The sequence below is a fragment of the Pecten maximus genome, chromosome 1 (genome assembly GCF_902652985.1).
Source record: "Pecten maximus chromosome 1, xPecMax1.1, whole genome shotgun sequence".
Taxonomy (NCBI): domain Eukaryota; kingdom Metazoa; phylum Mollusca; class Bivalvia; order Pectinida; family Pectinidae; genus Pecten; species Pecten maximus.
This window is the reverse complement of record NC_047015.1, coordinates 51305616-51332149: the sequence shown is the minus strand read 5'-3', so window position 1 is coordinate 51332149 and position 26534 is coordinate 51305616. Positions and strand designations below refer to the sequence as shown.

The window sequence follows — 26534 nt, the reverse complement described above, 5'->3', positions numbered from 1 at the left end:
CTAAAAAGGCAAAACAATTAATAAACAATTAACAAATGTTTTGTCCTATGGGAAATCAACAGTTCCTATGGTTTTTTTTTAACTTTGTTGTGATTATTTTTTTCAAATATTTAGATATTTATCACTTAAAACAATAAGGAAAACATAAAAATACATGTACATTAAAATGATTTTGTAATATACAAAAAATGATATGTACCAAAAAGTGTTAAGAAAAACTCAGAGATATTTTAAATTAGCAAATAATAACTTCTTCCTTTTTTTTCTCAGCATCTAGTTCTTTGCCAGTGGCATGTACATTCCTTAATTTTTGGAAATCCACAGTTTTTTCCACTGAAGGGAATCTGTAATCTTAAAAAGGCTTTCAAAAGGTAAATTTGGAACTGTAACCTATTAAAGAATTTAAACCAGAAATATGGCCAATTGGACATAGCTATTTAACACAGGAAATACAAATATTTATAATATCTTACAATATTTCAAGGTCACCCATAGGGTGTGATTTCTGTCAACCCCTTGGGTATGACGAATAACATGTGCTGGAAATGATGTCGCATCAAAAATTCCTTCATGTCATGTCAAAGTTTTGTTGTATTTTTAAAAAATATTTTAACAACTTCTAGTAGACACTGCGTAAACAAAATAGTATGATGGGGGGAAAAATAATCGTCCCCTACATTGAGGACATGACAAAGAAATCTCGAACTGTTATGATGATATTCCTAATTGTCTAACCCTCGGCAGAGCCTTGGGTTATATACAACCAAGATTATCATTTCTGGGGTTAAAGATTTCTCTTTCATGCCCTCTTGGCAGGGAAAGATTCTAAATATGTATCGATCAAACACCTGGCTGTACCTTATTTGGTATTTTCCTCAAATTCTTTATGAGAACGAAACTTAACATTTCTAACAAGCTATTGATTTTTTTTTCCCATTATGTTTTTAAATTTTGCCCTTATTATTCTTTTGATAAAACTAAAAATTTTGATAATACTAAAAATGATTCAAAGATATACCAGGTGTGGAATTACAAAGGAAAAAGTTACAAAAAATAAAAAGAACCAAAAATTGATTTGTTACATTTTTTAAAAAGCTTATACATCTGTACATATCAATTAATACAGTAAGGCTTAAAAAAGCTTATAAATTAAGATAAATTTTGCATGGCCTTACAACAGCTAGTACTTTAACATGGCCTTACAAGTATAAAGTCACAAGTAACAATACACAATAAACAAATATTCCACGAGTGGCCTACATAAGTAAACGAATGTACAATATCTATAATATATACACCAATAACAACTTCAAGGTAACAAAAATTAAGGCTTCTTGCAACCAAATTGCATAACGAGATTTTAATGAGACAAAATGTAGTCGGTGATAGCGATATCTTTAATATGCAAACAAATTACACATTTGTGAAATTATTTTTATATCAGCCATGTAAATGGTTCAAAACAATTTTGAATCAAGCTTGGTGTATTCAATTCATTTCCCTTTTCCCTAATTTTTTGCTAAACTGACTGAATGAAGTACTGTAAAGAAAGATATTACATACATGTATATGGAAAATACAACATTTGTAAGCTGCAAAAATATGCTATCGACAAAAATGGCCTGTCAAGCAGTATATTTGTTTTGGTGAGCTAGTAATTTCATGTTTCCATGTGAAAATGGATAAAAATTATCACTGCAAAAGTTACATTTATCTTTGATTTAATTTCATTGGTGGATGACTATTAACGTAACTTTTGTATAACGCCTAACCTCTTTATATTGCCATTATTTTGCAGAACAAATGGTAGCAGTATAATAACATTTATTTTCACATATGTCACAAAATATATTTCATGATTTATGTTCATACATTTGTTAAACTTGATATGTGCCCCATATGAGAGAAGGCTGAAGCTTAACGTTAATCAAAAGCAATATAGATAGATCGTAAAAACATATAAAATGAAAATTATAGATTTCATCGGATATTTTATACCTATTTCTTTGATCTTTTGAAATAAATATATATGTACGGTATATATTATACAGCAAAAATACAAAATAAATATTAGTTTTGTTTATACAAATGCAACGCTAAGTTATAAAATCACATGTAAACATAGAATATTTAATCAAATAAAGTACCGGTAGTTTGACAATTTTGATAATTTTCTTATAACTTATTCAATTTTACTTTGATGGCTGAACAAGCTGAGATATTTAAATAAGATCATATCTTCAGTCTCCAATATTTGTATGAAATCATTTTAATGTCAATAGTGATATATGACTATGACATGACATCACACAATGTCATAAATTTATTATCCTCCATGACGTCAGGCACATGGCCATATCTTAATACATTACGCCATCAATTGACCTTAACGTCATGATCAGTTAAAAGTAATATTTTTTAACATATTACATGTAACTCGATCTTACCTAACATAATATCACATGATAAGAATGGTCAATACCACTTATCTCACATGACGTTAAACGATCATTATAAAAATTTATCATAGTGATTTTGTTCAGTCATGTTTGCTGTGTTTACCATGACATCATCTGGTAACAAGTTTTATGATGACTTAAAGTTAACTCACAGAAAGTTTAATATTGTTAATGATAATGTTTATGAGTATATGTAGAAACAAAAACATTTGTGACATAGTGCAAGTTTTTTTCTTCGATTTGGGATTATGGGAAGAAAATTGGTAAATTGAGGATGAAATTTTCAGTAGTAATCCTCCAAATTTTTAGAATTTGGCTTTAATATGAAAGAATCTTTATTGGGAATGGAGTGCATTATATATATAATTACCAGTCCCAAAAAGGCCAAAATCACTGCAGTGCACAGCTTTGTTCATCCCTAATACTCCTGGTGTAATGATCAAATTGCTTTCTGTCCAGAACGCAATTATTGTAACCAATGGAGTATCAAGGATGAGTATCAATGACCTTGAAGTATATCAATTTAGACAAGATTTAATGCTAAAATATTATAAAAGGACATTTAGTACAATACAGGTATCAAATTTGTTTAACAGTCAACCAGGCCCCAGTGTCATTAATATTCCTTAACTTAAACAAATGCCTTTCTTAGTTCTGGAAAATTCCTTAAATTCTTTCCTATGGGAACATGTAAATTTCTCTTCAATCAAGCAATGCATACTTTCCAATGGAAAATTTCAAGTTTAATGAAATTCGTAAAGTTAAAGTGATTAAAACTTGGGCTAGGATTTAAAACTTGAACCTTTTTGTGATCACTTTTTGTAAATTAAAATGTCATCTGGTCTTAAATTTTAAATTTCATATATGAATCATTTTTCCCCAGGAATCTATGTAAAGAAACCTTCAGATTAAAACAACTGCAAAACAAAAGTCAATTTACTCAGTATTAAATGGCCAAGCATATGATGTACCTTATAAGTACAAATTTCTAATGACAATATTTGGCTGTTTAAAATCATTTAGGTTTCTGACTTTCTGAAGATAAACCGACTTTAAACTGGTTCACCGTATGATGGCAATGGAGCCGATACATCAGAATAATTTGGAGGGAGCGCCATAACAGCTTTCACTTGATGTCTGGTCACACATTGGGAAGTGGATGGCTCGGCATCGGGAGGTTGGACGGGGGAAATGACCCCTGGGGGCAGGTCAGTCATCATAATGGTTTCATAGGCTGGAGGCGGATCAGCAGTGTAGGCAAGCTGGTCCTGGGAAGGGGTATTGATTACTGTAACAAAATACTGACATATAGTCATAGAAACTAATACATGATCAATACAATAAACAAAACACTTGCTCTCATCATACTGAAAATCGATCAAGTCTGAATTTCTTGTGACCTTGAAATCAAACGAAAATCGATCTGACAAGTCTGAAATTTCTTGTGACCTTGAAATCAAATATTCAAACAAGCATACTGAGTTAGAGGTTAATCTAGACCGATTTCACTACAGAAATTAGGTTGTATTCTCCACTGATAATGTTTTCCCCTTTGAATAAAAACAAATTCCCCATCAAGAAAAATTCCATAAAACAGGGGAAAATTCTCCAAAACAGGGGAAATTTTCAAAAAATATGTAAGAATTATAGCAGAGAATAGCTGTAAAATGTTCAAGTTTAAAGAATAATTTGAGACACTGTGGCCCTTCATTTCCCCTAAACTTCATAATGGGTAGTATTCCCCAAATCCTAGATTAACCCCTGTTCAGCCTAGATTAACCCCTGTTCAGCCTAGATTAACCCCTGTTCAGAGTGTTGCTAAAACAATATATATATATTCATATATGTGTCCCCACTGACCCCTGCTAGCTATTATGATCCTTAACATGTGTTTCAAGTTTGATCCAAAAGAATGAAAAAGCTAAAGTACTGACAAATTAAAAGGGATTTTCTAAAAATAGTAACGGTAACCTTGACCTTGACCCATGCCAACAGCCCTGTAAACTCAATCTTGTCCGAGATATTATGGTCCTTTATAATTGAGTGAAATTTGATAAAAATTCCTCAAAGAATTTTACATACATACATATGTCCAGGACGGACAGACAGGAAAACTAGTCCCCTTCTCCCTCCCCCTAATCTGATGAAAATACATTTCTTCAATATGCCGTCTATGCTTTGGAGTTGAGGGAGTGAACAGATTTTTTTGCATAGGTGCAGCCATTTTTATTTTCCTGATTCACAGGTTCCTCTAGATTTATCTCTATGACATGAAAAGCTCCGCGGGACCCAAATTGCTTTAAATTTCAGGATACGGAACAAGTGATCTCATTGGATAATCTAAAGGTCATCTGGACGTGACCCCACAGCAGACTTTCTCAGATCTTCATAGTGTAGGCATATTGAAGAGATGTATTTTAATCAGATTGCCCCCCCCCCCCCCTCTCCCCTAACACACACACATCACCCCTTTTTAACTGGTAGAGGACTAATAACCCTGACATTTTCATTGACCTTCAGGTTGAATGTACAATTTTATCATATTATTTTCTGAAATGAAAAAGGTGTTTCACTGATTCAGTATTAAGCACACCACCTGATATATTTGTACATGTACATACATCTATTTGTAATTCCCTAGTTAGGAGAGCTGGACTGACTAGTGAAGTACTTTACCTGAACAGGTGTGAAAACACTGCTGTGGTGGATGTTGAGAGGGCTGCTGTCCGTGGGCTATCCGCCATTTTCTTGATATCCAAAGTTTTCCCAGAATCAAAGTTCCAACCAAAATGATGAGACCACAAACTGAAAAGTACCAAGAAGTTTTCAAAAAATCTATTTTCTGTTAACTGATATAAACTTGTGAAATGTATTTGGTTAGTTAGTTATAAATTCTTAACAGCCCATGAACACTATAGAGGTCATCAGGGCCAAAATATGGCGAATAAAATTATGTGTAAAATGGGCAAAAGATGAAACAACATCAAACATACATGTATAGTTTAAAATGGAAAAGTGTTACATTTGTATTACAATAGGTAAACCCTACAACATACATCCCAATCCCATATATACATGCATGTATACCTATATATCTACCAGGCCAAGGCTTGTCTTTTATTTTCAGAGACAAAAGCCCTGGGTTACTGGACAATTTTCATTATTACTGCCATGATTTCTTATGGTCTCCTATTCATATTCTAAAACACCCAGGGTAAGACCTTTTGGAAATTGGTGTATTGTAATTATATATAACCTCATGGAGCCCATCAACAAATTGTGCATGTGCCTGTGTGGTAACATGACAGGCTCCATGCATCCCATATCAACTGGTGGCTGGAGTACGGAATCAGACCTCCAGCAGTTAATTTTGGCATGTTGAGCTGTGTTGTACACAAAATACAAACACAACATTTGGACCATGAAGCCAAAAAAGAAGCTATAATAGTTGTCATGCAAAGCAATAATGTAAAGTGTCTGGCAAGTTTTACATTTATTATTACAGAGAAGAGAACACCCCAGCTGTCTGGTAAATCTAGATCTGATACTTATACAATTTGCCAATTACAGGAACCTTGAGTACCTGGTAGGTCATGGACTATTGCTGGATAGCAGGGAGAAGCCAGCCTTGAACCCCAGTCCATTTTTTTTTTTTCACAAGAATCAAAAATCATTGGAGCATGATACATTGCATGTATATATACATAATTGTATTATTAGTACTATTTTATAAATAACTTTGGCAACTGATATACATACATGTATATAAAGTGGAACTCTTTTCAAAAGAAGATACATTTCATATAGTAAGTATTGGTGATACATCTTTAAATATGTCTACTTGAAATTTGTATTAGTGACAACCTACCCATTCCCATGACACATAGCATGATGGTGATGGAATACTGGGAGTGTATAGCCTCGGCAATAAACACACTGCCTACTGTCAACATGCATAGTCCTACACAGGCTGCACACACAAATCCACATGTCATCTGACGCCATAACCGGGGACTACCCAAATCATCCTCCTTCACAACCAGACTCCGCTGCTGGCGTACATATGCCCTGTAGGACCGGTGGCTTGGACGTACAGACACACCTCCAGAATTTCTCGGACTAGAGGCCTGCTGGTTAGCTGTCATTTTGTGTCAGTGGTATGTTATAAAGCCACTGTCTTAAAAAAATTAGTCACTCGCCATGGCATTACAGGTCTTATATGCAAACTGGATAATCATAGTTCTGGGTATCTGAAAAGAAATACGTCACTAATCTACCAATACTGATATAGTTCTGAATATAAATAATCTGATTCTTAAACATTGATGGAGCATGTAGCTGTTAAGATAATGAAAAATTCAAAGAACGCCTCGTTCAATTCTTATTACTTCTAAAAAGTGTTGAGTAACAACCGGAGCGAAAGAATTAGTTAATAAATCACATTTCTGTCTGACTGCACTGGGAAGTTCCTATACAGGTTTACCATTAACATACATATAATTCTTTTTCTCTTCACTTTCAAATCAAAATGTATGTGATCATATCATTCCAAAAGACGATTATTGTTAGATTAATATCGAATTATTAGCAGTGCTAAATGAGTTAAGTAATAACTTACAAAAAGTAGGACGTTCGTCTTCTCATTCTAAATAGTCGTCTAGATCTTTTTAGATGTTTATTATGCAACCTCTAGGATTACTTCCATGTCAAGCGTTCAATACGCGGTGATTTTTTTACCATCGGAACATCTCGGATTCTTTTCCCATCGTTTGATGATAAAATCAACAATATGAGTTTCCGGGTAATAGGCAAATGACGTATAGCAGGAATAGTCAACAAAATACTACAGGATGTCCGTCAACACAGCACACGCTCAATTTGGAGGTGTCCTGATTTTTTCAGGCGAAAGGTAGACAGCTATTTCATAATAGCATATACAGTTTCATGGAGAATACATCAATGGCAATCGAACGTTGAATTGCCAGTGGTCTGTTCCCGATAAAATCGTAATCAGGTGCTAGTTTCTCTTTTGGTGATTAATATCCTTATGACCAGAATCTACGACTATGTGTACATGTGTATATGGTATATTATTATAATGATTTTGACAGCGTAGCACTGGTATACATTAAGAACAAATAAAACAATTACGATATTTACAATCACACTGTCTGATTTTGTACAAATCTTTCTTGATTGTTAAGAATAAGACAAATAATTTTGTGCATAATAATTCACGTGTTTTATCATATAATAGATCTAGAGAGTAAGGCCTCTATAGTATATAACATCATATATAGCGGTCTCTGATCGTAGACATCTGAACACAACTTAAGCTTAAGGTTATAAGTATGTAAGTGAGTTTGAATAGTAAAATGAGGTTACAGACCTGTCAAAACAGATTTTGTCTAAACCTACTACATGTACATGTGTTACGCAACATTGACGCTGATCTAGCTAGTTTATATGTAGCCTAAGTCCAGTCTCATCATTTGCAAGACTCTTTCAAATTAAGCGCCATGTTAGTCCGAATTTTCTGACGATCTTACTACATAGATACAAGGCAGCTTGAAAGGCGATATAAACATCAGAACCCTTCGGATTATCGCCATGTTTACATACTAACAAGGGAATATGGGGCTCACTGGAGAGTAACAAGTACAAAATTGATTAATATTTTTGCCAAATCCTTACCATAAGAGATTTGATGTATCACAGGTTGTATAAATATTTTCTTCTTTTCTTGCTTATGCCATGCTGCTCGCGTGATGTCTTAGTTATCAAAATGTCACTCAAATTGTCGCGTGTTAACATCGAAACAGCGAAATTATGGATGCCCGCTTTTAATTTATTTATTTAACGGGTTTTATGTCAGCTATTACGGCCTTGCGGCCTTTCAGCTGACGAGAACAGATAGGAAATTGAGTAGAGTGGGTACAGTTTGGAGTAGAAGGAAAGAGTGGGAAAGAAGAAAGGGGAGTCGTTTAGATAACATATGAATAATTTTTGAGTCAACTCGCAGTACGAATGAGTCCTGGATTCCTGCAATAAGTGTATGATTATATAAAGGGAAATTCCCACTAGCCTCACTGTGCCCTGATTGAGCTAGTAACATTGAGATGACCAGCTACACTATATATACTCTCCAGTTTTACATATAAGCAGCTCTTGTTGTCACTTTTAATATACATATTTCTGACCATGCAAATAGATATATAGGTTGGTTACCATTCATCTAATAGCTTCCTCTTGTTTGATTATTATTATGTAATAAATTAGAATATGATTTAGATACAGGTTTAGATCACTAGATTATAATGATAAATGTAATAATCTCTCTTCCTTTACAACTGATGTCTTGTTTAATTCCCATCTCTTCATCAGAAGCAGATGTATGTATGTAATTATGTTAATTTATTAGTTTCACTTTAAGGCACTGTGAGAAAGAAACTTTTTAAGATTATATTTCTTTTAAATATTCCAATATTTCATAATTTCAGGTAAATCTCTTTTTTTTATGAAAATTTTAAGGAAATCAAACATTTTAAATTATTGAAATATATAACTACATAATGTAGTACATTTACATATCGGGTATTTATATCAAAACTACAACATTTATTTTTATTTTTCAGGATCCTTATTTTTTGTGATGGCGTTGAGATGGGGTTTGACTGTAAAGACTTGGCTCATTTCAAGGGCACCAAGAAGGGAAGGATATACTTGACAACACATCGGGTATGTAAATTGTAGGAGTCAAGGTCAAAATGGTAAGAAGAGTATAAAGTCAAGGTCAACAAGTGTATATATATCAAGGTCATCAGTAGTAATAATATGATGTATCCAGTGTTACTTATCTTATAAAACATGTCTTAATTTATAATATGAAATATACATATGTGGCTAAATTACTTAAATATTATATTTATCAGGCAAATACATATTAGATGTAAGATCTTAAATGTATTTTCATTTCATAGGAGATATATATCATGAAACAAGTTTGAAGTTATTATTTTTGTGAGCATTGACGAACAAAAATTAAAACATCAAGAAAAGTTTCATAAAATCTCATATGGAATGAAAACAAATTTAAGATACTTCTTATCACATAACTCAGAAAATATCAATTTTGACAGGTTTCATAGTCAAAATGTGGAAGTCTAATCAAATGGAACAGCCATTTTGTTACACTATTCACAATTTATGATGTCATGTCATTGTCCATAGTTAAATATTACAGTCAATTTCTGTGACGTCATAATAATTACAATGTATGTATATTATTCTAGGGTCAGCTGGGTTACCTCATCCTTGAAATTTGTTTTCACATGTACAACCTCCAGGAGATTTTCACATATGATCTCCAGGAGATTTTCACAAATAATCTCTCGATTTTCACATGTTCAATCTCTAGGAGATTTTCACACGTACAATCTCTAGATTTTCACATACCCATACAATCTTTAGATTTTTGCATACAATCTCTTGGAAATTTTCCCATACAATCTCTAGGAGATTTTCACATGCCCATACAATCTTTAGATTTTCACATGTAATCTTTAGGAGATTTTCATATCCATGTACAATCTCTTGGAGACTTTCACATACCTGAATGGCATCTATGAGATTTTCACACACAATCTTTGGGAGATTGGTTACAAAAGTAACCATTTGATTTCTAAGATTTACCATTTCCCTTATGCTTTGCCATTATTACATGTATTTCACTGAGCAGTATAACTACTGTCATATTAAATCTTTTCCCTCCATAACTTATAGGTTATCTTCACAAACAAGAAAACAGACGATATGCTCCAGTCTTTCAATATGCCGTTCTACTGTATGCGAGAGGTTGAACTAGAACAACCTGTATTTGGAGCAAACTACATCAAAGGCAAAATCAACCCAGAAAATAACGGTAAGACTAATTTAAAGGGTGTTTTCATTTTACTGAAGCAACTTTGAAAGAAGGTGTTTTGTGTGTTACTAATCCAAGGTCAGAAAATTAGGAATCATGAAAATTCACAATCTGGACACTCTTATTTTGTGACATATTTTTAAAAAGCAGAAAATAAATGTATTTGTATACCTTTTTGTAATCCACTCTGCGTTTTATTAAGACTAGTAGCGATTTAAAGCAAAATGTTGACGGAAGACAGACACCGTGCCATGGCATAAGCTCACTGGACCTCAGGTCTAGGTGAGCTAAAAAGGGATGATACTCTGAGATTAATTCCATTATTACAAAAATTTTAAAAAAGTCACATTTAGTGAGGTTTCACTAACCAAATTAATCATTAATATGATATATATTCTATGTGAAACAAATTGTGTCAGGACTAACAAGAGTGTTTGTAACTTGTTTTGTACAGGTTGGATGGGAGACTGCAGGTTCAAGCTCTGGTTTACAAATGGTGGGGCCATTGAGTTTGGAACAGCAATGCTGAAGGCTGGCCAGCTGGGTATGTGGAATGCTTCTAGAGCAAACTATGTCATTAAAAAAAACAAAAAATAAAATAGAGTGGGTATGCACCAGATCAATCAAGAAATTGTTTATAATTACAGAGCTTAAGTTCAAGTTAAATAGATAACATTGTGTCTCGATTCATTTTGAGTACTATTCATTACATGCTTTAAACATGAAAATTTACAAAAGGTGGAAATTTATGCTAAGTATGCAAAGCCTGTTCAACCATGCAAATTTCTCCATGTGTATTGTTTGCGATACATGTGGTATTTATGGAATAGGCGAAAAAGAAATTTTGCTTCACAGAAATAACCCCGTATGTATGGTTTACCTATCAAAATTACGAAATTTAACTCCCCGCTGAAATAACCTTGTTTTAGATCAGTGTTGTTATTTTATTTAGTCCAGTGAATTCGAAGATGATGAAAGTTAGATCCTGTATTGGAAAATTAAACTAAAGTGAACTAAAAAACAAATATCACTAAACAATTGTAGAATCTTCAGATTCGTTTTTTGATGATCAAAAAACATCAAATGTGTCATAGAATATTCATTTCATTATTGAAATATTTTTGATTGGGCAAAAAATATCAAATGTGCCATAAAATATTCATTTCAATATTGAAATATTTTGGATTGGGTTGTAATTAGTGAGAATGGAACACATTTCTATAATACCCTGTTTACTGCACTGTGAGTCTATTAAATTTCCAATAATCACTCGGACAATTGTATATTTTTGTACTGAATTTCTTTTAGCCTCCAGGAACTTCCGGCACCAGCCTCCAGCATACTCTCCCCCTCAGGGCCCAATTTACCAGGCCCCACCCCCAGCCTATACCCCACCCCAGGCAAACTATGGCTGGGTACCCCACACGGCATTCCCTTCAGCTCCACCACGTAAGTATTGCCGGCCCCTCACTATGTCCCGATTATAAATAACACTCGGGAGACTGTGTATAGGGACAAATTAAGAGATATTTCTATCAATGTAACACTATCTATCGTAGGAAAAGTGGTAAACCAGTAACTAAGGAAGAACAGTTTAAAATAAAATTACGTAAACACATTTTGTTCGGAAAATTTTCCATTTTTAGTTCGACAATACATCAACCCTTAAGGAGACTACTTTCAGCTCTGAAACAAATACTGTGTACTCGGCTATTCACGAGTATTGTGAAGCAGATCGTTGGTAAACTAAAGTCATAGCTGCGATAACATAGCTCTGGATGACAAACAGACAATTTCTGCCAGAGAGCGGTGTAGGCAGGGTATGAATATTCGTTATGGTTAAGCCATGGAGCAAGGACATTTTCAGATATTAGATGAGTGCAGGAACTTCAAAGTCTATACAATTGTTTGGTTTATGTGCCAATGAAGTGTTTACTGTAATTCACAAATCAATAATCTTTACATTCAGGTTCATCAAGCCAATAATTCATGACACAGTCACTTATTGGAACATTAAATGTCAGCAGTGCATAGTTTTGGTAGATATTGGTGTCACAAATTTAATCAACAAATGTTTTGATCGAGGTCATCCCAGGCAGTAAATCGATGTCTTTATTTGCTAGCAGTGCTTGGTTTGGGTAGATCATGTGCTCATTCCAGGCAATAACAGGCATCCGGCATATTTATGTTTTTTTCCATTTATAGTGACTACATGTGTCACAGTGTGGGTATATGCAAAAGTATTTTCCATGAAGATGATAATGTTCCAGTTTGTATCAAATTTAGATGTATGATACAAGTATTTAAACAGATATGCTTGAACCGAGTTTATTCCTATGTGCCCCACCACTTGACATAATCTGTTGTCTTTCAGCGGAATATGTGTATACCACGGGCGCTCCACCACCGTACCCAGGGGTAGACCCCTCTTCTCCACCCTATCCTCCATCGCAGACCAATGGCACCGCTGCAGGTACACACAAACTCTAGTTATACAGCAGAGGTCATAATTAAAGATTAATGTTACATGTACTTTGCTGTCTATGTAATTGATATCTTTTATTACATTTAATATGTACATTGGTATATTGATTTTCATTATCATGCAATGCAGCATTTTATTATTTGAGTCGTTTCAGATATCAGAAACAAGAAGCTTTGTACTCAATAATATGCAATAAAGTATTCAAACCCATAAATATTCGCATATAGTGCGCACTCATGTATGGTGTGCAGGTACGTGTTTAAGGTTCATTTAAACTAAAAAGAATTTTTTTTTAATAATTTTTCAATGTTTAAATGCACGGTAGCTGAATAAATTAACAAATATATATGTAAAAATTTTGTACCTGTATATAGAAACCTGTTTTCTGAAGTTTTTTTTTTTAACTTTTTATTCCACAGATGCCAAAGCCCAGGAGGCTGCAGGAGGGGCTTATTACAACCCATCCACCCCCCACAATGTATATGTGCCCAACAACGGGGCTCCATACCAGGCCCCACCCTACAGCACACCTCAGTATAGCGCCCCGCCCCCATCGTACTCCGAGGCGGCTAAGAAGAACAACTGATCATGTCCTTTTGTTTTGGAGTCTGTAATTCACACACTTATTGAGATCTACGCTGTGCCCTGCAGAAGTTCTTATACTTTTTGATAATGATTGGCTGTTTGGAATTAAGGATAGATGTTATGTTATTGTAACATTCATGTGTTTTCAAAAAGATTTTGATCCACACCATAATATTTAAGGGAAATAACTCTTCCAAAAAATAACAGGTATTAAATGTAAGTAATGTAGCATACATTCTTAAATTTAAAAAGTTTTAACAACAGAACAAAAAAAAACACAAAAATTGTCATGCATGCAGTGATTGATGTCCATACTGGTTGATTGGATGTTCATATGTAACAAGTTAAAGGATCACTTTAAGGGGCTATTATTCCATTATCTGAATGGGAGGGGGGCACTTGTATTTAAATTTGATGGATAGGCGATAAACGCCCTAAATATATTCATGATATAAAGTTCAAAAGGCAATTGCCTGGCCAATTCCATCAAGGCGTTGAATCTTGGGCTGAGACAAGTTTCGCCTCTCATTTTCTAAGCGTACACCTCTGCCACTAAGATAAAGAGAAATCTGAGCTATTAAGATGACATTTCATATACTCTCCACAGAACTGTTGAAAATTTTGTTAGCATTTTTTCTCGTGGCAAGACTGTAGCTGCTTCCATGTTTTCCTTTGATGCACCTTGGATTTACTGTCTGCATAGAAATATATCAAATGTGACGTACATTCGAGGTTTGATTCGGACACTCAACAGAATCCACCAGGAGGGTTATGAATGGAAAAAAAATTTGAAATACAAGTAAAGTTGAATTGTGTTTGATGTTAATGACAGATTCACAATGTTGTATGGGGATTACCATAGATCAGAGGAATTAGAGTTGTACTGGTATATTTAAAGTAAATAATAATGTTATAGCTGAATTATTGCAGATTGGAAGTGTACTGTATCATTACGGTAAGCATTGTTAGACAGTGATATTTATGTTATGAGCAATTTACATTGTATGTTTGTTATTGATTTCATATAAATTTTTATATACTGTATAGTTGTTAATATTCGTAGGGCATTTAATTTCACTTCATTTGACGCAATTAAATACAGCAGGAAAATATATACACACAAAATTTCATACACTTGTATTTATATGCGCACTGAAATGACTTGAAGTCTTTAAAGTATAATACAAGGCATAGTTGTGTGAAATCAAATACTCGGAAAGCTGCAAAATATTAGCCCTGTGAAATTGAACAGCTATATAATACCTTATTGTTGTTGGTGTATATTAACCTTTCCATGAGGTTTTTCCAAAATTATTTGTATGTAAGGATTTCCTATCACTTGTCAAATTTATACTCGGAACTAAACTAGGGAAAAACAGTACAATAAGGTATTTTGATAATCTATGTATTTGTATGTATTGGATCATGTGTTTAGTGACAAGGTGTGAAACCTGAGGTTAACGATACCAAGCTTAAGGAGTACCAGGTGTTTAGGATATAAAGATAGTTTTGAGTGACATGATCATGGGTGTAAAAGAAACCTTTGTGATTTCGAGCTGGAAAAATCTTTTAAGATATCACAAAAGGCAAGAGGAATTGTTTTTGTGCATCTTCAATTCTGGTATCGGTAAAGTCAGATTTCACTTTTTGTATTTTGTCTTTATTAATATAAATCATTAATTTTAATTATTGACAATGATCTTGATAATCACGATAATCAGAGGTCATCATTTTATGTACAGTATATCAATTTCACTCAGCCTTTTATTTGTAAAAGATTTGACTCTTTTCACATCTTTGTTTCATTTCCATATTGAAAATATCTTTATACATGTATCATTTGTGTGAAGGATTCGTCTCTATATCTATGTACAGCATTCTCTGATTTGAATATTAATTTCCCTATTAAATGTCAAAATCATGTAGTTAACATACCTAGTATGGTGTACAGTCAAACCCTGTGATAAAGTTGATATATACATTTCACAGCCTATAGAGAAATGATTCTCTGCTTAACTGGCACTTTCAATATAGGATTTTATGTTTTTGTGGACATGAGCGATGTATATGCCATTATGTGTCATTGCATGATGTCGTCATATTAAAGAAATGTAAAAATGATTTCTTTCTTTTATTATCACTTTTACAACTTGTATCCTTTAATAGGGTTTGTGCACAGCTGTACATTTTTCCAGGGTACCGCCCTATCTACAAAGCGCTGTATGTTGACTTGGATTTCAATGTAAAGTGTACCAGTAAATTTGCACAGTGAAAATACATTATTAGTCTATGTAAACTAAGGAAGGACAATATCCACTGGAGTTTGGTTCTTGATTTAAGTCTCTACCCAAGAAACAAGAGGCCCAGAGGGCTTGTATCGCTCATCTGGTTGGATTTGACCAAACATCAAAATAATGTTAATGTTCAATTCGTTTATAGCTTTATTTGATGATGTCAAACAATGTTATACCAGTATATGGTTATTGTGTGGGGCTCTCAACTGGTTTTAAAGACATAACCCAGAAACAAAGTCCAGACTCTAGGGTCGTGAAAAGAACCCAGGGATTGTTTTTACACGATTGTATTTAAAGAAAGTAAGTCACTTAGAGTGGTGAAAGACCCCTGGGCCTATTTTTACATCAGCATTGTGTTTATCTCTTGATGCCCAACAATGGTATATATGGGTATGGGGTGGGGATCTCACTGATCCAAAACCAGGCACATCCTTAAATGACCTTGGCTGTCAATAGGATGTTAAACAAAATAAACCAAACCAAATCTCAATGGTTTCAAAAATACAAGTAGCCATTAAAAAGACTTGCCTCTATTTTCCCTATTTGACCCCACCCATCTTGCCCAAAGGGGATCAGAGTCACCATTTATGCAAAATCTGTTCCCTTTCCCACGGATGTTTCTGACCAAATTGGGTTCAAATTAAATCCATAATTTATTTATGACTGGCAATGATTTAAAGAAATTACCTTTCTTTCCCCTATTAGTCCCCTCCGATCTGGCCCCTTAGAGGTCAGAATCGTCATTAATACAAAATCTGTTCCCCTTCTCCCAAGGATATTTCTGACCAAATTGGGTTCAAATCCATAATTAACTTTATGACGGGTAGCGATTTAAAGAAATTGTCGCGCAATGTCATATGCTCACCAGACCTTTGGTTTAGATGAGTTAAAAAGTTATCTTACCATCAATAATTACCAAAAGATTGTGTCTTCAGTAGGACAACAGGTATAATACATCTTAACAGGTGTTTTGTAATTCAGGACAACTAAAAACATGTGACAAGAAAATAAAGTTTATTCATAATTTATTATCAATTATACATACAATAATACATAGGTTCTTCCATGTGCCGTCTTCATAACTTGCATACATCATAACATTTTCAAATTTCACTAACTTCTTTGTATAAATACCTGGTAACTTCTTTTGCAATCTACCATACAACAACATTCAGTACTTTCTTTCTGTGATATATACAATTTTAAAAGCGCTTAAGTCGATGTTTTATTGCAGATTCTCTATAAGAGAGGTGTACACTTTACTGCATTTTGGGGCACTGTAGCGTCGACTTCGTGAGAAATTCCGGTACATGACTCTATTATACATCGGGAGATGTTCCATTAGAGCACTGTAAACTTAGGGGAAATTACTTCATGAAGAGCAGTGATGTAGGATTTGGCCCACATCCGTAAACAACTTCATAAAATATTCAGGATGTGCCAGCACACAGTTGTAATCCTTGAGGGACATCTTGGTGATATTCATGCATGATTTTCCCTCTCCATCTTTTACCCTTATATCTGTAAGAGAAGAAAAACATCAGTTTTAGAAACCCAACTATTTCTTCAAGAAGTTAATAAACTAATTTTCATAACACAAAATGTACATTTGAAGTATAAAATTTAATGTTAGAAGAAAGGAAATATAATGTACTTCAAAACACATGTTTGGTTTTGTAAGTGTAATAAGGCTGACACTGTGATGCCAGGAAATATCAACAAGGTAAGACAAATTGAATTTAAAAATCAGAGATAAATGTAACTAGGGACAATAGTCAATACCTATACAAAGTATAGAAACTGTTAGGTTATAAGTCACATTTACTGATACACTGGCCGGAATCGATTAATAACGGGGGTCATACATATCAACAAGGGGTCAGTAATGATAGTCAATGGTTGGTCAAAATTGTTAGAAATGATATTAATAGCAAAGATGATATACAAGAAGGCCAGAAATGATAAATGACAGTGAAACAGAAATGATATTCACAGGAGGGATAAACGACATTGAAACAACCAATTTACAAGAGAGGGCCAGAAAAGGTAAACTACGGCGGTCAGAAATGGTAAACATCAGAGGGACAGAAATGGTAAACAACAGTGAGACAGAAATGGTAAACAACAGTGAGACAGAAATGGTAAACAACAGAGGGACATAAATGGTAAACAAAAGTGAGACAGAAAAGATATATACAACAGAGGGACAGAAATGATAAACAACAGTGAGCCAGAAATGGTAAACAACAATTAGACAAAAATGGTAAACAACAGTGAGACAGAAAAGATATACAACAGAGGGACAGAAATGATAACTACAGTTAGACAGAAATGGTAAACAACAGTGAGGGACAGAAATGGTAAACAACAGAGTGACAGAATGGTAAACGCCAGTGAGGCAGAAATGGTAAACAACAGCAGGCAATAAATGACAAACTAACATTACTGTAATTATAAACTGTCAGTTACCCGTTGTCATAAGGTAAGTAGCAGGCTGTCAAAGTCAGGTGTGCATACAAGCCTCTTGTCGACATGCCCAAGGACAGCCATGTGACCGAGATCTCCTCCACCATTCTTGGTTTCTACAGAAACTAAATCCTGCAAAATAAACCCCAATAAAATTGTTACAAGCTTATATTAAACTTGATTGTTTTCATAAGAACTTTTAAAGCATTCAATCACGACCAAATTGCAAAAGTAATACAACATGTGCTTGTGTTCTAAACATCAGAATCATATACAAAATGTACCTGTATACTGTAATCAACTTCAAACATACTAAAATTCAGAACAACATTTTAGCAACAACAAAGAGTTATCTATTATACAAAGACACAGTTTGTTATTTAAGAAATAATTAACGATGATTCGTGTATTGTTGCAGGATATACAACGAGGACGAGGATATTTTGCAATTAAATTAATAACGAAGGCCGCAGGCCTGAGTTATTAATTAAAATTGCAAAATATCCAAGTCCGAGTTGTATATCCTGCAACAATACACGAGTTAAAGTTGATTATTTTTATTCTACCATGTACTGTTTAGTTCTGAGATCTACCTCTTTCTAAAAGAATAACACCAAAGAAACCCCGGGAAAACCTTGTAATTTATTTCTTGAGTATTGAATTATTTTTGTTGATAAAATATACATTTCTTTACAGGCACTACAGTACTACAATCAAGAACATCTATCATATGGCATTGATTTTGAAAATTAAAAAAAAAAAGGATGGAAAAAAGGGGGGCTTCGTAGGATTCGAACTCGCGTTGTGATAAAAAAATAAGGAAAGACTAACCCATTAGCCAATCAAAACTGGCGTTGCATAGCAAACATGGTAGAATATGTCTTATGAATCGCGCATAACAATATGTTTATCCTGGTCCCCATCAATTTTTTATAGGAATTTGACTGGTCCTAACTATGGTAAATCATGTTCAACAGACTTTTTTTGGATTCCTCAGAATGGAACAAAGGTATATAATTGTGTCCCAAGGTGCCACCTTGTAATGATGGTTTGTTTGCTGGGTTTATCGCCCCGTGAATAGCCAGTGTCATTTTGAGGCGGGGTTTCTTTGTAGTAGTTGGTGACTACCTCACTGAACAACATATAGGAGGCCCGTCACATGCCATCCAGAGCAACTTGGGTAAAGTGTCTTGTCTAGGGACACAACCACGACACCCGAACTTCCAGAAAAACTCAAACTGACATGGGTAGGTAGTGTTGAACCACGCACCTCGGATCTTCACCCGAGGCTACGTGGCTGGCGCTCTAACAAATTGAGCTATTGCAGCCTATAATGGAGACGTAATGTCTGTATATATGAATTGTATATAACCCAATCAGATGGTTTGCTTTTTATGATTCAAGGTATGATATGCAAAGGACTTTGGCTGTAACAAATTACAGTACAGATTCCCTCTAGTTTATGCAAAGAGGTTGATGAGGACAACAACTCCTACTAGTCAAAATACCTGCAAGAATCCACACTTGGTTCCCATGGAAACATCGAGTGTGATGTTGCCGAGCACAAGTTGTGTACGTCCAGATTTCCGCACAACCAGTTTTCCCATATATCCTTCGGAGAAATCGGAGAGGGAACAGGAGCTCATCTTCTTGGCCAAGTCGTCCTGTAATATGGAATACTGCATCAGTATAGCTGAACTTTTTGTTTTGTTCTGTGTACAGCATAGAATGCCATGAAGATGGTATCGGCATCATGTTCAAACAGTATCTGATCTGAACATTATATTTGGGAGGGCATTGACTTCGCATCATTTGAAATATATGTGGTGTTACAAAATTAAGTGTCTAACAAGGTATTGCTGTACAATACTAATCACCCAAATTGGTACATTGTCTAGGGACAATTTGTTTAGCAATTCCAATCACGTTAAAACTTAAGATCGTACTTATTGGCCATTATGTAATTACCGAATAGACTCAAAATTGAAGGGGCACAACTAGAAACTAAGGGGAACCTACAAATCAAGTATAGGAAATTTCCTTTCAGCACTTCTCAAGAAATAGTGATAACAAGGAGGACAGTTTATAGATGGTTGGAAGATGGACCATCGATAAAGTGTGATTAAACCGTAACAATTAATTGTGTCAGACATATCTACAAATATGTCAGGAAAGCGGAGGATCTAAATCCCAGGAATTTGCTTGTGAGCATCAGGTTTAACAGGGAAATGAACAATTTCAACAATGAAAATTTCATGATAGCAAAAGGCATTAATAGGTATCAAGGTTAATGTGCAAGTTTCATAAGGTTTGTTTTAAATTACTTTTCAGAAAAGCTTTGGAAACTGTATTGAGCAGATGGATGGAAGCCATTTGTATATCCCTGTCAAACCTTTATTTGGTTGATGATAACAAATCAAAGTCCCAAGTTTTTTCATAACGTACATCATTCTTATTCCCAGATTTGTGCCCATTGTCACCATCACCATCTCTATTGCTGGCTGGAACACCAGGCATGGCATCAGGGAACTGGAAAAACAGTAAGTCACTGTTTTCTGTTTGGAGAAAATTGACATTCATTAGAGGCATGGAATCAGAGAATCAGAAAAACAATAAGTCACAGTTTTCCGTTGGGAGAAAATTGACATTCATTAGAGGCATGGAATCAGAGAATCATAAATACAATAAGTCACAGTTCTCTGTGTACAGGTACAAGGGCAGCGACCAGGGCTCACATAGCTATACCCTATACCCCCTCATCAGAGAACAAGATCATCATTATGGTATAACGTAACCTAGTATAAACAAATTCCAAACTGGTAAAGTAAAAGGTGACCTTTGATCCTTTAATCTTGACCAATGACAAACGTATTTATTACCTCAAGTTGCCTCATAAACCTCAAATTAGAAGCTTAAACTTTTATGTTATCCTGTAAAAATGTGTGTGACTATGAACAAGTTGAGGTTTACCAGTTTTTCCAAGGTTTGTGAATAGCTGATCACAACTCTCATCGTCAACAACCGGAGACTGTCTCAGTCCTGTCACTTTGGGCGATTTGGTGTCCAAACCGTCCATCTGATCCTCAGCAAACCCAGGTTCCTCTAAAAATTAAATCAAGCTTTGTTGATATGTAATGAAAAGAATGCAAGTCCTATCTTGACAATAATACTTTCTGTCCCCTTTTTAGCATTATTTCAAAATGATATTATAATGACACTTTCATCTAGCTAAACTAACACCAGCTGGACATTATTGTTTTTTAACTGAAACAAGAAATATCTTTGAAGTAGTTTAAATGCTGGTGGTTTTAATGTAAAACTGCTGGTGAAATAAGAACAAATGCGTTTCAGCACGGATAACAAAATTACATCAGTTTGAATCATTTTCAGTGATAATAAGACTGCATTCGAATCACGAATATGATTTCATTAATGTGTCATTTGAAAAGATACATCCATTTATTCAGCTTGCATTCAATCTTAACTTTGTTTCGTTTATAACTGCACCTCTGCATTTTGCATTTACCTCTACACTGACCAATCACATACTTCATCTTGACCAGTAATGCCACATCGCGTTATATCAGGGGCCAAAAGAATATTATACTGCTATGTCGAAAAATACCTGTTTGAACCACCCTCCGATTTGAAGTTGCCGGAGGTTAACTGTACCTAGTAAAGTGACCCTCAGCTAGATGAAGGTATCATTATAATATTATATAGATGTAGATGTAAAATCGCCGACCTGATGGACCATTAGAGAATATAAAACTGATGTACATATGTTGTAAATGGGACTTACTCTTTACTTTTATGTTGCTGGTTTTACAAAGGTCAGGTCGGGTGTGGCTGTCTACCATGGCACACAGAGGTAAAACTACAGGCTGAGTGGTGGGGTCCTCATTCTGGATGGAAGTGTCTATAAACTGAAATAGGAGAACACACAAATTAAAATCTTTCAACACTCACATCATCTCTTAATTTAGATAAATAAAATTTCTATCCTCTAGGGAGCATTATAAAAAACTTCATATCTGTTATATATACCAAGGCTGAATGGTTCTATTTCTCTTACCATGTTGATCCCGTCATACAATGTTATGTTACATTTGTATGGTCAATTCACTGTTAATAGTAAACTTAATGCATGATTCTGTCTCTTCCCTAGTGTGGCAAGGCTATCTCATCCTGAGAACATTTTAATATACCTGCCCTGGGTAAAAGAATACATCATCACTCTGACAGTAGATTAATAAAATACCTGAAAATCATCCTTTATATACAGACGTCATATCTCCATAGACTTACATCATCCCTCAGTAGGTAGTCCAGAACCTGCTTTGATTCATCCTCGCCTCTGTCCTTCTTAAAACCTGTTCTGATACCCCCCGCCCCCGAGGCTGACATTGAGCTTCCACCTCCACCACCACCACCACCACCACCACCACCGCCACCACCACCTCCTCCTCCCCCTCCTCCACTGCCTAAGTAGTCACCAGAGAACCCAGGACCTAAAATAATCAACCAAATACAAATGATTAACAACTCTTTTATCATGAACACCACAGATATATATAGCCGCGAATTGTTTGGCATTCAACATGCAGGAATAGAATTAATTCATTTTCATGAAAATATTAATGAAACTAAGATTTCTGAATAGTGGATACAAAAATCATCAGATATAAATAAAATAGTTATATTAGTTTGACAACTGACATGTACAAGACAATAGTTCAGACTTTGTAACAGGGTTAGTAAATTATCTGGGAGACTGTATCTGTAACCTCATCGTCGCTAGCCAAGGCTTCTGATTATGTCACACTCCACGAACCCTTGGCAGATGAAGTCGTGTTTAAATCGTCACTCCCTGGAATCCCAGGGCATCCAATCAAATCACATTTTACATTCAGGCTTGGTTTCGCAGTAAACAAAATCTGTGGCACCCAGTACAAAGCTACCTTGTTGACTATGTCATGGCAGTTTACCTAATTTCAGAGACATACAGTACTTGGTGAAACATTCACAGTATTTGATCAATTGATAGAAACTATTGATCACATATCTCATAAAATGACAAGCCTCCACGTGTGTTTGTAAACATCACCAATGAAGTACATCGGTAACACTTGTTTTGATTGGTCGAAAATTTCATGTGTAAAGGGTGGTAATTTCGAATCCAGAAGGCCAGAATTGAAGACTATATCTGCCAAGGGTTCATGGAGTGTAACGTAATCAGAAGCCTTGGCTAGTGAAGATACTGTAACCTGGGAAGTAGCATAAGGTTGAAAATAAACATATCTTAAATGTATGCTTTCATCAATACAGATATACTATTAGACTGACTACCACCTTCATGGTCATTTCAAGATATAATTCATTTAATATCAAAAATATTTTCCCTGTAGGCTGTAGGTTAATAAAAAAAAAAAATTTTATTAAATACACACATACAATATAAATCGCAATATTTCTTAAATTGAAATGGGAACCAATTTTTTTTCAACTTTTTTTTTGTTTTTGTATTACAGAACAGATACATTTAATTCAAATAAGGAAATCATTTAGTGCATCATATTCGTTAAAGTAGTGGAGATATGACAGACAAACACTACCTTTGACCAGTTTCTCAGTAGGCCCTTGCTCAAATATGGAATGTGACTGGATGACATCTTGTGGTTTGCCCCTTCCTCGACCCCTTCCACGTCCTCTGCCCCTTTCTGATCCTGGTCCTTTCCTATCAGCACTGTGAGCTCTTTTGCTTTCCTTTTTTGGACCTTCATCTTGTGCTTGACTTTGTGAAGAGAATGTAAGATGTATTAAGGAACAGACTAAACAAGAACTAGATGAGCTAATTCATAATCTTTATGAATTCTTATGAGGAGTTATTCATTGTAAAAAGAACAGATGCATTTTCAATCCTCTAAACTCCCTCCTACCGCCATTTATCAGATGTTTTTGACACTTTTTTTTTTTTTGAAAATTGATGACTGCTATTTCGGTCTACTGATCTATGATAATTATCTACCCCAAATATTTTTGATATGTATCATGTTTGGATAAGGTGTTTTTTCCACATCTCTAAAGAAAATTATGTCTCAAAATTAAAAAAAATTATCTAGTTTATGCAGTGTATGTCATAGTGAATGCTAAGCATATTCTCATTTTATTATTTTCTCCCTACAAATGTTATGGGATGATTTATTTTTATACCTAATACGTATGTGTGATTTGTTTTCTCAGTGTTTCACACCAGTAGAACTATGTATCAAACCAATGTTTCTGATAATATAAGTGGCATACATCAATTTGGCAATTCACTAAAAGCCAACAAAGTCAGGTGCATTTTGTATAAATCTATCCACCTGTCTTTGGTTTTGTCTCGTCTAGCTGCAGGAATTGTAGGTGTGAACACTTTCTTAGGAATTCCTCCTAGGGTCAAGTCTCTTGGTCCTCTGATGGACGGCAATCTGCAATCAATAAAACTTCATGTACAGTGTATGTAATTTACTCCCTTTCTGTGTCTGGCTTGACTACATGCATGTATGCTTGATTTTAGATCATAAAAACTTATTATTGTAACCATTCATTCAAGCACATCAAAACTTTTTAATTCATTTCTCCATGCAATAAGCATTCTTTTAATTATGATCAGATTAACACCTATATAGCTACAGCACACCTGCACCTACGTACACACCATATTAATTAATCTTACCATTCCTATATATTATTATATAACAATAACCATCACAGCTATTATGCTTTTTACTTTTTTGGCAGATCTGGGGCTACTAATCACCCCATAATAGTTTTTTTCCCCTCCAACTTTTTCCAAAAGAACTTCCCTTTATAAAACAACCAAGGTTGAAACAATTTACTGTAATCCATGCATGGCCCCAAAATTAGCTATGTCTTGCCTGGCCCAACTATATCTAGAGATCCCTGCTCCTTATAATATTTTAATGATCCTTCTGATTCTCTGGGATTTCATTTCAAATATACAGCTCACCTTGCCCCTCTCCCAGTGGGGGCACCTGTGCGTCCTATTAGGCCTCTAGGCAGATCTGGCTGTTTCTTTGATGCCATTTTACTAAACTGATGCAGTTATTGACGTTTCTGAGGGGATATTATCTATTCTATAATAAAAGACAAAAAGACACAATTATAAATTTTATCAACACAACTTCAACCATTAAACATAGGATCAGATATGCTACTGCTTTTACAAGTTCATCAACCATATGTTCCATTCAAAATGATAACATTTGTACAGAAATTTGCTTTTTTTTTCAATATTATCTTTTTTCCTTTTTACTGATTTTGGTAGTTGATCAGACAGTATATGCATATAGATATTCACATTACAATTACTGTATATGCGATATTCAATTAAATAAATATAAATTTCTCGCCGTGTCAATTAACCTGCAATATGGTTCAGGTTGGAGCATAGGTGCTTAGCACACAATATCACGTTTATAAGTCCAAGACCGACTCTCTATATATTAGTCTATAATCGGTCTTGGACTTATAAACGTGCTTAGCGCCTATGGTTGGAGTAGCCTAGTATGTTAGCTAGTGCATTTGTTGGTATAGTCCGAATTTTCTGACGATCTTACTACGTAGGCAGCTTGAAAGGCTATATTAACATCAGAACCCTTCGGATTATTGTTGGTAGGGCAATACCGTGAATACGTATACGTAAACAAGATTTTCTCCGATTTTTTCGCTATGGACAATGGCCTCGTTTTGTCATTAAATAACTGCTGCACAGGCCCTTGCATTAAATAGACTATTTTCATAATTATAACAATGCTGGAATACCTAGCTATAGGGTGCTGTAGGTTAAAATATAACCATTCACAATCATTGCCAGCTGATTGCAGCTATAGTAGTATTTGGTTTCCAAGTGCCTGTGCTAAATATATACTGAACGTAAATATTAGATTAATGTCTATCCATGCTGTCCTGCCTCAACCCCATTTTTCGAATATGGTCGCGCCTCATTTTTAAATGTGTCCTGTAACAAACGTCCGTGGATTTCACATGGTAACAAATAGCTGCACGAAACACATGTACTCCTTGCTGATGTTTTCGTCAGACGATATCGTATTTTAAAACGAACTCGCTGATTAGTTGACGAAAATATCCTAGCCCAATCATTTGAAGTCTTACATGCTCCTCGAACCAAGGGAAGCAACTGCACCTGGTCACAAGAGGCATAAAAGACATGTATTGCTACATTAGTGTTACATAGCGGGCAACTTTCAAATGCATTAAAAACAGAACTACGATAAATTCCTTATTAAAGATTTACTTTT

General features: G+C 34.7%; 3 protein-coding genes across 3 annotated transcripts; 1 reads left to right on the top strand and 2 right to left on the bottom strand.

The window, feature by feature from the left end:
- Positions 1-1070: 1070 nt before the first annotated feature.
- LOC117337381 lies at positions 1071-7114 on the bottom strand. The gene is made up of 4 exons (XM_033898355.1): positions 7078-7114; positions 6328-6709; positions 5136-5264; positions 1071-3747 (listed from the first exon to the last, which is right to left on the bottom strand). Exons 2-4 carry the CDS (start codon positions 6602-6604, stop codon positions 3512-3514), a joined length of 642 nt encoding a protein of 213 aa, XP_033754246.1. The 5' UTR covers positions 6605-6709; positions 7078-7114; the 3' UTR covers positions 1071-3511.
- A 148-nt stretch (positions 7115-7262) lies between these two features.
- LOC117337372 (WW domain-binding protein 2-like) lies at positions 7263-15571 on the top strand. The gene is made up of 7 exons (XM_033898344.1): positions 7263-7368; positions 9095-9197; positions 10242-10380; positions 10835-10924; positions 11689-11829; positions 12755-12853; positions 13285-15571. The coding sequence occupies exons 1-7, from the start codon at positions 7310-7312 to the stop codon at positions 13449-13451; spliced, it is 798 nt and encodes a 265-aa protein (XP_033754235.1). The 5' UTR covers positions 7263-7309; the 3' UTR covers positions 13452-15571.
- A 1170-nt stretch (positions 15572-16741) lies between these two features.
- On the bottom strand, positions 16742-26319 carry LOC117316725 (DNA-directed RNA polymerase III subunit RPC4-like). The gene is made up of 11 exons (XM_033871513.1): positions 26216-26319; positions 25223-25349; positions 24576-24680; positions 23826-24004; positions 22519-22721; positions 22013-22136; positions 21181-21312; positions 20656-20765; positions 19719-19874; positions 18214-18342; positions 16742-17265 (listed from the first exon to the last, which is right to left on the bottom strand). Exons 2-10 carry the CDS (start codon positions 25297-25299, stop codon positions 18220-18222), a joined length of 1209 nt encoding a protein of 402 aa, XP_033727404.1. The 5' UTR covers positions 25300-25349; positions 26216-26319; the 3' UTR covers positions 16742-17265; positions 18214-18219.
- Positions 26320-26534: the final 215 nt, after the last annotated feature.

What these genes read in the sequence shown, in the direction of transcription:
- LOC117337372 (XM_033898344.1), top strand. Translation starts at nt 7,310, where the DNA reads ATGTCCGTCAACACAGCACACGCTCAATTTGGAGGTGTCCTGATTTTT. An exon ending in TATACTTGACAACACATCGG is followed by an intron (nt 9,198 to 10,241) that starts GTATGTAAATTG and finishes CATAACTTATAG; the next exon opens with GTTATCTTCACAAACAAGAA. An exon ending in GACCAATGGCACCGCTGCAG is followed by an intron (nt 12,854 to 13,284) that starts GTACACACAAAC and finishes TTTATTCCACAG; the next exon opens with ATGCCAAAGCCCAGGAGGCT.
- LOC117316725 (XM_033871513.1), bottom strand. Translation starts at nt 25,299, where the DNA reads ATGGCATCAAAGAAACAGCCAGATCTGCCTAGAGGCCTAATAGGACGC. An exon ending in TACTGAGAAACTGGTCAAAG is followed by an intron (nt 22,722 to 23,825) that starts GTAGTGTTTGTC and finishes TGATTATTTTAG; the next exon opens with GTCCTGGGTTCTCTGGTGAC. An exon ending in CCAAGTGTGGATTCTTGCAG is followed by an intron (nt 18,343 to 19,718) that starts GTATTTTGACTA and finishes TTTATTTTGCAG; the next exon opens with GATTTAGTTTCTGTAGAAAC.
- LOC117337381 (XM_033898355.1), bottom strand. Translation starts at nt 6,604, where the DNA reads ATGACAGCTAACCAGCAGGCCTCTAGTCCGAGAAATTCTGGAGGTGTG. An exon ending in GCTATGTGTCATGGGAATGG is followed by an intron (nt 5,265 to 6,327) that starts GTAGGTTGTCAC and finishes GGTACTTTTCAG; the next exon opens with TTTGTGGTCTCATCATTTTG. An exon ending in GTGTTTTCACACCTGTTCAG is followed by an intron (nt 3,748 to 5,135) that starts GTAAAGTACTTC and finishes ATTTTGTTACAG; the next exon opens with TAATCAATACCCCTTCCCAG.